At 34.4% G+C, this 12,578-nt stretch overlaps 1 protein-coding gene across 1 annotated transcript in view; it reads left to right on the top strand.

Moving 5' to 3' along the window:
* The window catches only part of LOC129944439 (uncharacterized), an 85,732-nt gene that overhangs the window by 43,434 nt on the left and 29,720 nt on the right, over positions 1-12,578 (top strand). The window contains exons 3-4 of the mRNA XM_056053866.1: positions 7,047-7,152; positions 7,461-7,684. Of these exons, the coding sequence (XP_055909841.1) occupies positions 7,047-7,152; positions 7,461-7,684 (330 nt within the window). The remainder of the gene's footprint in view (positions 1-7,046; positions 7,153-7,460; positions 7,685-12,578) is intronic.

Below are 12,578 nucleotides of genomic sequence, written 5' to 3'. Positions count from 1 at the left end.
AAATTAGCAAAAAAGACTTTAGAACTCAGCTCTACATATTTAACCAAGTTCGAAAATTATTAGAATTAGAATTAAAAATGATTGTAAACACAGTTCTGCAAATACGATTAGATTTAAATACATGCTCGAGTTTTTAATATTTTAAGAATTAAGTTCTAAAGATAAACCGAAAATTTTTAAGAATTTTTTTAATTTATTTAAGAATATCGTCAAAGAATTTGATCGTTAGAGTTGCTGATAATCTTCAGTCAGTGATACATCTGAAAATTGTCAATTTGTCAGTTAGTAAGTAAAAATTAAAGACTGCGTTGATAATTTTCATAACAACCGAAAGAATTCCATCAGGACTTGATTTAACTTTAAATACACCATTTGCAACTTTAGAATAAGACACAAGTTGGTGAGATGAATTGACATTCATTTTGAGATTCGAACGAAACGTTGATTCGAGTAACTAGATCTATTGGTTCAAATGAATTTTGTTTATTTTGAGATTCGAATAAAAAATATTAATTCAGAAAAACAAAAAAAAAAAAACAAAGTAAACAATGCCAATAGTTTTGTTTCTTAATTCTAATGGCGAAGAACGAGAAAATGTTTTTAGAAGAAGGAATATGGACGCATCAAATCCGTTTGAGTTTGACGATTGAAAGTTAGTATCCTTACCTATAAAATTAATGTGAATTTTTTCTATTGCAAAAACAAATCATGGTGGACTTTCGCCTCAATAAACGTGCATTTAAATATGTCTTGAATGAGCTTTCTATCGAGATATAGAGGGGAACTTCTTTTTCCATACCGCCCATTTTAATGCTAGTTACAACCTTGCGCTTTTTTGGCGAAGGAGGCTACCAATTTGGAGCGGGAAAAGATGCACTTAAGGTGTCCCAATCATCAGTATCTAAGTGTTTTAAATAAACTAGAAGTCAAACTTGGCACAAAATGGATTAACTAAAAATTAAACCACGAGGAAAAGGAAGAAATGAGACGATATTTCTTCAAAAATAATTGGCATTCCGGGAGTAATAGGATGTGTTGATGGAACGCATACTGCCATCAAATCTCCTGCATTGGAGCTGAGACACTTTGCCCTTTTGCTAACATCGGATTCTTCTTAATCAACCTTATCAGAACTTCTTCTTTTTGCTCCCTATTGCTCCAATTGGAATGTGACGGTGCCCTTTATAAAATAACATAAAAATCTCGTCAATATAACCAATTTCATATTTCTTTAGCTATTCACTGGAAAACATCTGAACGACACAAAAATGACAATTGATTCGAAGCATTTGAAAGTCAAAGTTTTTTAAAAATGAACTTTCGATTGAATTAGCAATCTTTAGAATCGATCGAATCTCAAAATAGAATCTTCTCGAATTCGAAAAACGAATCTCAAAATGAGCGTAGTTTTGAATGTTATTGAAAGTTTCTACAACGTTAAAAGAGTAATGGTGTTCCAACTATTAGATGCAAACAACGGAGGTGACATGAACGATTATATATTTCTGAATCATTTGTATCAAAAAGAGTCTACTATTTTGGGTCTTATCATTTTAAAATATTTTATCAGGCAATTTCTGGTGAAGTGAAATTACGTTATAAGTTATTTCGTGTGTTAAATATCAACTCAAAGAAACATTTTTCTTTTTCGAGCCTACATAACATATTTATATAACATCTATATGATTGCAAAAAGATAATAATCATTTTAATTGACATCACAACCTCTTGATAATAATTATTTTGCCATTAATTTTTCAAGCCTGTATAGACGAATCGAATACGCCTCTGCATATATCGTCGTCATCCTCATCCTTATCCACATCATCGTCAGTCTTCTTAAATATTTAAGGGGTGTATATTGAATAGGTATGAAATGCACACAAAATACGCCTCAATTCTATAATAAATCGCATACCCTTAATTTATCATCATCATCGTCGTCATCAGGATATGTGGATGTGTTCAAAAACCAACCTGGCCTATCATCATAATTCAGATAAAGTCATATCAAAGGTAAAGGGGTTTAATGAATCAAGCTAAATATAAAAAAACAGAAGCATTTTTGCTTAACATTCATATAGCTTTTACCTCTTTTTACCACGCCCATCAGGAATCAACCAACCTATAATAATAATAATCATTGAATCATCATCACATTCGTCATTAATAATATTTATTGAGCGACAAATAATTTATTTGATGACAAAAGTGACATGATTTTTCTTTATATTTGATATCATCATCATCGTCAGCATCATTATCACAGTCACCGTCATCGTCATCATAATTATCATCATAGTTCATCCAGATTCCAGACACAGAGAGAATTAAGGACATTTTTATCATTTTATTGACACTTTTTTTTTCTTTTTGCAATCGGACCATGTCTCATCGTCCTTGTCGGTCGGTCGGTCGGTAATCTCTTAGTCCTCGTTCAATTGAGTCCTGTTCTTCTATTTGGCTTTGGTTTTCGGCTTTAGCCGTATAATAAAATTAACGAGGTGGATTAAATTTAACAAATTCGTGTCGTACGTTGTCTGAACATTATTATATCAAACTCAAAATCCACTCAAATATAAAGGCTCGATTGATAGTGTTAACACGAATAGAGATAGTCGTCTAGATGAGGTCTTATAGGGCTTATCTTAGCTACCAAAGCGAAACTAGGATATATTAATTTAATTCGATTGAGAGAAATTATCGGCGACACGATGATAATAATTCTTATACTTTGAGAACAAGGCTTTTTTCTGTCACTTTGATTGACTTAAAAGCTTTATATTGATAGTGTGGACCTTGAGTAGGTTGTTTTATTTTAAAAAATGAAGACTGTCATTTTATTTGAACACGCAGTTTGAGTGCAGAAATATAAGGCGAAGAAGGGTTTGAAATTTCGTATGCGAGATAGTGGTAACTGGTATCGGTACCGTTCTAAATAATGGTGTGAAAAGTCTCATCAAATTTCATGTCTGTGTCATAAGTAATGAAAAGCAAAAGGTCCCGAAATCCAATGATCGTCTAAAGGGTGACTTTTTAGCTATTATCTTTTTGGAAAAATTGGTTTTAACAGCTGACGCACGATCCGTATTTTGTTTCTCTGTCAAACATCTTCGATTTTGTCTATAATTAAATCATGATTTGTATTACAAACGGACAACTCTTGCAAATTATTGAATTTTATTATCAAAATTTGTGCTCTGTTAAGGAAGTTCATCGCGGTCTTCTTCCATTTTATGGTGAGTTTAATTGACTTACTGAAGCGGCTATTCGGGCTATTATGACTAAATTTAGCACCAAATTTACATTATTGGACATAAAACCACCAAGACGCTTACGTAGAGTTCGAACTCAAGTGCCGCACACAGTACGCGCAACAATTAACTTATTGAGAGGCGAGTTCGGTGAACATTTTACTTCACGTTCGGGACAGGTCAATTGGCCGCCTTGATCGTGCGATTTAACTTTTTTTGTGGGGCTATGTTAAAGCTCATGTCTATACACACAAACCCGTTTCAATTGACGCATTTGAAAATAACATTTAAGTATTTATTCGTGAAATACCGACAAAAATATTGGAAAGAGTATGCCATAATTGGACTAAGCGGATGGACCATTTGAGGCTCAGTAAAGATCAACATTTGCATGAAATAATCTTCAAACATTAAATAATATGGACCATAATATCGATTCAAATAAAATGTCATACATTGTTTTTTTAACTTTATGTGTTTTTTTTTTGAAAAACTTTCCTATAGCTTTTAAAAATCACCCGTTCTTATAATTAATTAAACTTTTTTCAAGCATTCGATTTGTGACCGTTTTTGTGTGATATATTTTTTCATAAGCTTAACCATTTTGAAAGAAAGATATTATTTTGTCCCCAAACACTTAACTCAAGAACTAAGTTTAAGCATACTTTGTTGTGAAACTTTGAATAAAAACAACTTTAAAAAAATCAATCAATAACAGATTTTTAGTTTTGAAAGAAGTTATATGACTTTTAAATTCAAATAAAAGTTGATTAAGTTGTCTTAAACTAGAAAAATAATTATTATTAGGTTCAAGATTATCAAAAACTAAAAAACGAGAAAAATTAGGGTATTTAGTTTATATAGGGTTTTTTAATAAGGCTGGGTAGATGCTTTGTGTAGATGTAGTGGCGTTCACACTTAGCGCCATCTTTCTGGAACCACTTGTCGTCTAGGTCTACATGGTTTAATTTGCACCATAAGAAATTAGTTATCATAGCTATGCTTGCTGCTGACCGTGACTGCCTCACCAAGGTCATTTTCAAAAAGTACTACCCAATTAAGTCGCCGGCCAAAAATCCACACCAAACGGTAACTTTTTTGGTAAACATCGCGTGGGTTGGTGTATGTCGTCCCAATTCATCCAAAAGTGCGATTGGTCACTAAAGATGATTTTTCGGACAAAATTGTGGTCCTCTCTAAAACGACTCAAAGTCCAGTCAGCGAACAAATGGCATAGGCTATGATCAAGAACTTTGAGTTCCTGAGTCAGTTGCATCTTAAACGAGTGTAGCCCCAAGTCCTGATGCAAAATTCGTCCAGTTGAAGTCTGCGAAAGGCCAGGGCGAGCAATAAATAGCATGCCTCGGGTTCTGCTGTACGCACTCAAGGACCGCGGCGATTTTTGGGCCAATCTTGCGTTCCTTGACCGTAGAAGTGTTGGCTGACTGTTTACTGAACCGGTTGTCTCAAATTTGGCCACAAAACGTTGAATAGTCGACTGTGAAGGGCCACCACGTCTATCCTGAAATGAGCGCAATACGTGCAACGTTTGCGTTAGTGAACACTCATTTTGATAATAAAGTTTTATCAATTGAACGTGCTGTTTAATCGTGTAAATTGCAATGATAATTTGTCATAAACAATTGGATAATAAACAAAAGATTTGACAGATTTCACCAAAAAAAAAATGGGCACCTCGTGGGGGGGGGGGGGCAAAAATCTACTCGCTATAAAAAAGAACCCTGTAGAATATTTGATGTGCTTTCCAAAAAAAGATTTGATTTTAAATAGCCCTCTGTTTGGACAACTATCACTTTTAAAGCTGTCATCTTTAAACATTTCATTTTAAACGTTTCAAAAAAGTGTTAAAATTGACAAATTAAAAATTATTAATTAAAATTAATTAAAAAATCGACGTTTCCACGAGTCATATTTCTCGAAATAGTGATCATAATTTCCCATCAAGATTTTGATGATATTTAAACACATTAAGACTTTTTTGTTTGAAACCAAGTTAATGCTAAGGACTGTGGCAAAGCTCTGCAGCTTGATTCAAGACCTTAAAGATGGAAAGATGTGTAGATTACGGTGACATAGAACCGCGAACTATGCATGAAAAAATCATAAAAAAATTATGGCCACCTTGGCTAATATCTTCTTTCATTGTTTCACCAACAAATATGTTTATATTTATCTGTCTTAAAAAATAATCCTTGTTTATTGATTTCAAAATGAAACCTCCGATTGGAAAACACTACACATTAATAAAACAAAAAAGAGGTTTGGATGCGACTTACACTGATAACTTCCCATCCTGTCTGTTGAACTATTTTAAAAACAATTTTAAATTAATTACAATATTTTGCATATGATGAAATAGTTTGTTTTCAAAATCAATTTTAGTTAGCAAGATTTTTAGTCGAAAACCAATTTTAATTGTTTAGCGATTAATTTGAAGTCAATGTCTTCTATTATTCACGAGATTTCGAAAACCGATAATTTTGACAATTTCGCGTCGTATTTTTTGTATGAAAAAAACTGACCGTTGGATTTTTATAAAAAAAATGTACAGAATGTCAAAAACAATATCTTCTGTGAGATAAAAATACTTTGAAGCCAATATTTAAAATTTTTTAAAAGATAATTGAGTCTAAAGTAAATGTTTACCAAGTACTTGTGTTTTGTTTTAGGTTTTTATTTTTTGTACAAAAAATTCTCAAAACTTTACCAGATGTAAGAAACGTTATTTTTTATTGCCCAAAATTATTTTGGACATAAAATCAGTTTTTGTTCGTAAAGTTTCCGAGGTGATAAAAATTTTGTTTTTAGTTTTATTTTGATTTATAAATGAAACCATTGATTATTTTTTTCCAAAAATATATTCCTTTCAATTCATTTCGACAAATTGGACCGATTGCAAGTTTCTCAAAAAGGTTGAAAATATTGAAAATACTCGCAACTTTTACACTTTTGAGTTCCGTTTATTAATAGAAAAAATAGTGTTTGAATCATTGAATATCAAACAATCAACAAGGTTCCTTAAGGAACGATGACTTTTTGGTGTGAAAACTTAATCTTTGCAGATTCTTTTGTAAAACATCATATTCATTGAAGAGAATTATTTTAAAATTGGTAAACTCAAACATTTCATACAAAAGCAAAAACTTCTTCAAAATTCCACTTGAATACAAAAAATAATCTTTGCAAGCCTTTTTAGCAAATAAACAAAAATATTTCGAGTACTGCTCGAAAATCAGGAAGTTGTTTTTAAGACTTTTATGAAAATGGCTAAATTTAAATAATTTGATATATATTTTTGTTTTTTTTTTGCTGTTCAAAACCTCTGCACCAAGCTCCTTTTTTTTATTATTTCTTTTCTATCTTAGTGCAGTCCTCTATCAGGTCTTTTTGTGGTACTTGAGAAAATAAAAATATTTTTTGACTTTGCACAACTCAATATATCATTTTGAATTCAACCTGAGCTCTAAGTAAGATTGCTCATTTTGCAATGTGGCATTTAATTAATTCTTCTTTTCTTCCATTCAATGTTTTCAGTTTTCTTTCTTTCGTTGCATTTGTTCCTTTCGTTCGTTTTTGTTCAACCCTTTTTTAGTTTCTTTAATTTATTTCTGGCAAACAGGGCGTATACTTGTTTTATTTTCTTTCATTTTAAAGCTAATAGTTCTTCTGGCATTTCATTTAAAAATACGTTTACATGAAGAAAATAAACTTTAAACATTTATTTTAAATGCATATAGATTTGTTTATGTGTATGTATTTCTTTTTACAAAGGTCTTTGCAAGATACAATTGAGATTTTAAAAATTAAAAACAATCCATTCTCGCGTGACACTCAAAGGATTATCGCTCAGTTGGAGACTGAACTTTCCAACTTTCAGGTAAGTGAAAAGGATAAATGGAATCTGCATTATGTTAAAAATATAATTTGTCTCTTTAAACCAAAAACATATACATACATAGAAATCTTTTAAACATATGTACGAGGACTGGATACGCGTTTATATTTTTGACTTTATGCTCACTTTATTTATAACAAAAGAAATTACAGCAAAGGACAGAGGAGAAGAGGTCAAACATAAAAATTATTAAATGTACAAATATATACACACACTTTTTCAAATACTTTTTATTATTGCTTTCATTTTTTTGTATTTCTCATTCGTCCTTTGTACATATTATATGACAGCGGGAATTGCAAAGGACCTCTTCCTCATCGTGTTTCTTATCTGCGCCTTCGGATGGCAGGCCTTATGGGGAGTCCACCGGTGGCGGCGGTGGTGGGTCAGTTCAAGAAAATTCAAAAGTGCAAAGCAAACGTGGTTTGAGTCTGATGCTAGATAAAAAACAAGGAGAAAATCCTGATGAACAAAAAGGAAACGAGGAAGAACCAACTTTGCAGGATTTTATAGCGTGAGTATTTTGCAAAGAAAATATGAATTTTCAGATAGCTTTTTTTTCTGTTCTTTTCGTTGAGCCTTTTATTTTTGTTTAACTTTACTTAACCCTTTGGACAAGAAGACATCAGCTCGCAGTACTTGGGCTCTTCTATGGAAACGAAAAAAAACGACCTGTGTTATAAAAAATCATGGTCGACCACCACCACCGACGGACGACGGACGTTGGACGTCGACGGACGAAGGATAAAAAAAATCAGCTTATTGCAAAAGTTATTGTTTGAGTTCCTTTTTTTCTGTTTAGTTTTTCAAAAAAAAAAAATAGGAGAAAAAAGAAACTTTTAGAAAAATGTGTGAGCTACCGATTTCAAAACGGAATGAAGAAAAAATAAAAAGGACTTTAGTTTTTTCATTCTCTTCTCTCTTTTTCTCACTCTCTTTGTCTGAAATATCACTACATTCTTCTATTTTGATTATTATTATAATTTAAAGTTTAGCAAAAGTTTTGACAAAGTTAGGGAAATAGTTTTGATTATGTTACCTATACTCACAGTTGTCATATCGAGAGGACGAACACAAAATTAGAATATTTTAGTTTATTTATTTTGATTATACATACTGATATTTTGAAAATTTGATGAAGAATATTATTATGTGTGTCCTTATTTAATGTCCATGATTCATGGGATCACTTACCTGGAAATAGAAGAAAAAAAAAGTTAATATCAATGATTTGATACATTTTTTAGAAGAAATTGAATGATGTTTGAAAAGAAGATGGTAATAGGTTTTTGTTTTATTTATACAGGCTTTTTTAATAAGAAGTTTCATTTTGGAGAACACGCTATTTGTGCTGCTGTCACTTTTGAAAACTATAATCTTTGCTAAAAATAGAACAATACACGGTTCAACTACGGAATGACAATTTTAAAATGCAAATTTGCGGTTTATTAAAAGAGCAAATATAACTCATAATTTTTCAAAAAAAGGTCTGATAATTTGTTATCAAATTTACTTTAAATTGTTTTTCTTAACTTGGAGCCAATACATTACAAATATTGAACAGCTCTTTTGCTTTAAAATTTTCTCAGGAACTTAGAAACCGAATAAGATTATTAACAGCTTAATTTTAAAATTTACATTTTTTTGTAAGATAGCTTAACTTCATTGATAAAATGCGAAAAAGAAATAATAATTGGAGCTCTGAAATAAGGTTTGAGAAACGAGGAATACATTTTTGACTCTAACGTCTAAATAAAGAGAACTAAATTGTAAAGGTATAAAGGTTGATGAAGTTGCTGTGCAAAAACTCCTGTTGAAACACGATGCAACTCCTTAAAAGAGTGTATCTGTTCAGCATACGGGAACCCTACTAATACCAATGTCAAGTTTGAGCGAAAGAAACCCTGGTTTGTTATTGATTGTCATAAAGCTCGAAAATCCTCACTTAAGCTACTCAACATTAACAGAAAATATAATCTCGATGCAAGCAGAAAAAACTATTGTGAAGCAAATAAGAAGTACAAAGCCCTGTAAAGAAAAACAAAGATCGTACTACCAGTCGACTTGCAAGAATTAACACAGCAAAAGATTGGTGGAAACTGGCCCAAGAGATACGCGGTAATCCTACGAATACTGGAACCCAAATTACAGCTTTTTAATTCATGTCATATTTCGAAAACTCTCTTAATTCAGATCGATTAAGCAGTCGAGAATATTCCTGTGAAACAAATCAAGTTGAAATACCTGCACTTGATTATCCAATTGATTTGAATGAAGTAAAGATTGCCATTGAGTCTTTAAAAGAAAACAAAGTTCCAGGTGTAGACGGCATTCCAAATGAGTTTTATAAAAATGCGAGTAATTCTTTTATTGGGGAGGTTCATACTTTGCTGAAAAGAATCTACGAACAGAAACAATACCAACATCCTTCAAAAAATCAATTATCTTTCCGCTCTTCAAAAAAGGTGACGCTAGTCTTGTATCTAACTATCGTGGTCTCTCATTTTTAGATACCCTCTACAAATTATTCACCTCAGTTCTCCTAAGCCGCCTCACTATTTGGATCAAAAACAACAATATACTCAATGAATTCCAGGCTGCATATCGAAAAGATTAAAGTACTATTGATCAGATTTTCAATCTTTTATGCCTTATTCAGCTGCAACTAAAGCCAGAAAAAGAAACTTTATGCTTGGTTCGTAGATTTAAAAGCTGCGTTCGACAATATTAACAGAGAAGCTCTTATTCACAAACTTATAACATTGGGCATCTCGATGAAAATGGTTAAAATTATCAAACTATTATACCAAGATACAGTTGCCGCCGTCTGGGATGGAAACAGTATCTATAATTTCTTTGGAACGAGCAAACGCGGTAGACAAGGTTGCGTTCTGAGCGCTCTGCCTTTTGTCTTGTTCTTAAATGACCTACATTCTGAACTCACCATCTTCGTATGCTGATGAAATTATAATTTTGGCTGAGAGTCCAGCTTTACTTCAAACAATTATAAACCTCTTAAGGAGTCCTATGCTGCCTGCATTAAGCACTGAAAACCAGTAGCAACATTACCTTGCAGCCATCAGAGATGCCGCCTCTGAAGTGCTAGCTTTCACTCGGCCACCACAGCGAAATCCTTGGTTTTGACGACGAATGCGGGCAAGCGCACGCAGCGAAACAAGAGGCATACAAAACCGCGCTGCACAAAAGGACTAGAGCTGCTCGCGAGCTCTTCGAGCAGAAGAGGAGAGAGGAACACCGGCTCCTTAGACGGAAAAAAAGAGAGCATAAGAAGCGCGCGATCGAGGAGATAGAGGGAGGTCACAACAGGAATGAGGTTCGTAAATTTTACCAAAAGGTAAAAAAAACCTCCCAAGGGTACCAGTCACGAACCGAAGCCTGTAAAGACGATCAGGGGAACATCGTAGTAGAACCGCAGTCGTTGCTGAGAATATGGAAAGATCACTTCTCAAAATTACATATATAACGGCGATGACGAACCGAATTCTGCTATAAGGGAAATGGAACCACTCAACCTAGGCGATGTAAATCAACAATTCCGCCTACCCAACCTAGACGAAGTGAAGATAACTATATCTAAACTGAAGTCATACAAAATTTCTGGAGCTGATGGCATCCTTGCCGAACTATTAAAAGCAGCAGGCGACTACTTGGTAGGGAGCATGCATCAACTCATCTGCAAAATATGGTCGGAAGAAAGCATGCCTGATAAGAGGAATCTCTGCATAGTGTGCCCGAAACATAAGAAAGGAGACCCTCTTAATTGCACCAACTACAGAGGCATCAGTCTCGTTAACATTGCGTATAAGATCCTCTCTGCCGTTATATGTGAACGTCTGAAGCCATTCGTCAACAACCTGATTGGTCCTTATCAGTGTGGCTTCAGACCAGCAAAGTCCACTATCGACCAAATATTCACACTACGGCAGATCTTGGAAAAAACCCAGGAGCTTCAAATCGATACCCACCATCTCTTTATCGATTTTAAAGCCGCGTATGACAGCATCTATAGGGAAGAGCTCTACCGAGCAATATCTAGTTTTGGCATCCCTGTCAAACTTATCCGTTTGTGCAGAATGACGATGGAGAATACACGCTGCTCTATCAAGGTCGGAAAAGATCTTACCGATTCATTTGATGTCAAAAAAGGTTTCAGACAAGGCGATGCACTGTCATGTGACTTCTTCAACATCGTTCTGGAAAGAATTGTGCAAAACTCAACCCTCAACACTAGAGGCACAATCTTCAAAAGGTCCATCCAATTACTCGGATACGCGGATGATATTGACATAATTGGAAGATCGAAGCGTGATGTCAGTGGAGCGTTTTTGAGCATTGCGACGGAAGTGAAGAAGATGGGTTTAGTTGTCAATGAGGGCAAGACCAAGTATATGGTGTCATCAAAAAAGGACACTGAACAACGACGTCTTGTACAAAACGTCACCATGGACAGCTATAACTTTGAGGTAGTTAGGGACTTTGTCTACCTAGGCACCGCTATTAATGCAGACAACGACACCAGCGCTGAAATCAAACGAAGAATAACTCTTGCAAATCGCTGCTTCTTTGGACTTAGAAGGCAATTGAGAAGTAAAGTCGTTCCTCGAGCATGTAAAATCACCATCTATAAGACACTCATCATCCCGGTACTCATTTATGGCGCTGAGGCCTGGACCCTGTCAAAGAAAGATGAGAGCGTCTAAGGATGCTTCGAGAGAAAAAATCTTCGGGTGATTTTTGGTCCTGTACGCATAGATGGAGAATGGAGGAGAAGATATAACGACAAACTGTACGGGCTGTACAGCGAGACTGACCTAGTTAGCAGAATTAAAGTCCAACGGCTAAGTTGGCTAGGTCATGTAGAGCGGATGGACATCAACGCTCCAGCCCGGAAGGTCTTCGAATCCAATCCCGAGGGACGGCGCAGTAGAGGAAGACCGCGACTCAGGTGGAGCACCCAGGTGGGAGAGGACCTCAACCAACTTGGCGTGCGAAACTGGAGACACCTAGCTAGGGACCGAGCTGGCTGGAGACGCATGTTGGTTGAGGCCCAGGTCCGCCCCGGACTGTAGCGCCACCTTAAGTAAGTAGTAAGAGTACGAACACATTTGACTAACCATAATGTTATAGCTAAGAGGACTTCATTAAATTTTTAACACAATCCAGGGCTAACTATAGAGCCTTGGGGAACTCCACAAAGAATTAATAAGAAGTCATAAATCGCTTTAGCGTCTGCAAGATAGATAGATAGATAAGCTTCTGTTGATAAGTTATAGATTTTTTGTAACTTTAAACACATACATTTGTGATCGATGGGATCAAATGCCTTTAAATAAAAGTACCAGAAACACCACTGTACTATCGTCTACGATGTTCTTGTTTTTTTTGAT

The sequence above is a fragment of the Eupeodes corollae genome, chromosome 2 (assembly GCF_945859685.1).
Source record: "Eupeodes corollae chromosome 2, idEupCoro1.1, whole genome shotgun sequence".
In the NCBI taxonomy this organism is placed as follows: domain Eukaryota; kingdom Metazoa; phylum Arthropoda; class Insecta; order Diptera; family Syrphidae; genus Eupeodes; species Eupeodes corollae.
This window is presented reverse-complemented; position numbering and strand designations above follow the sequence as displayed.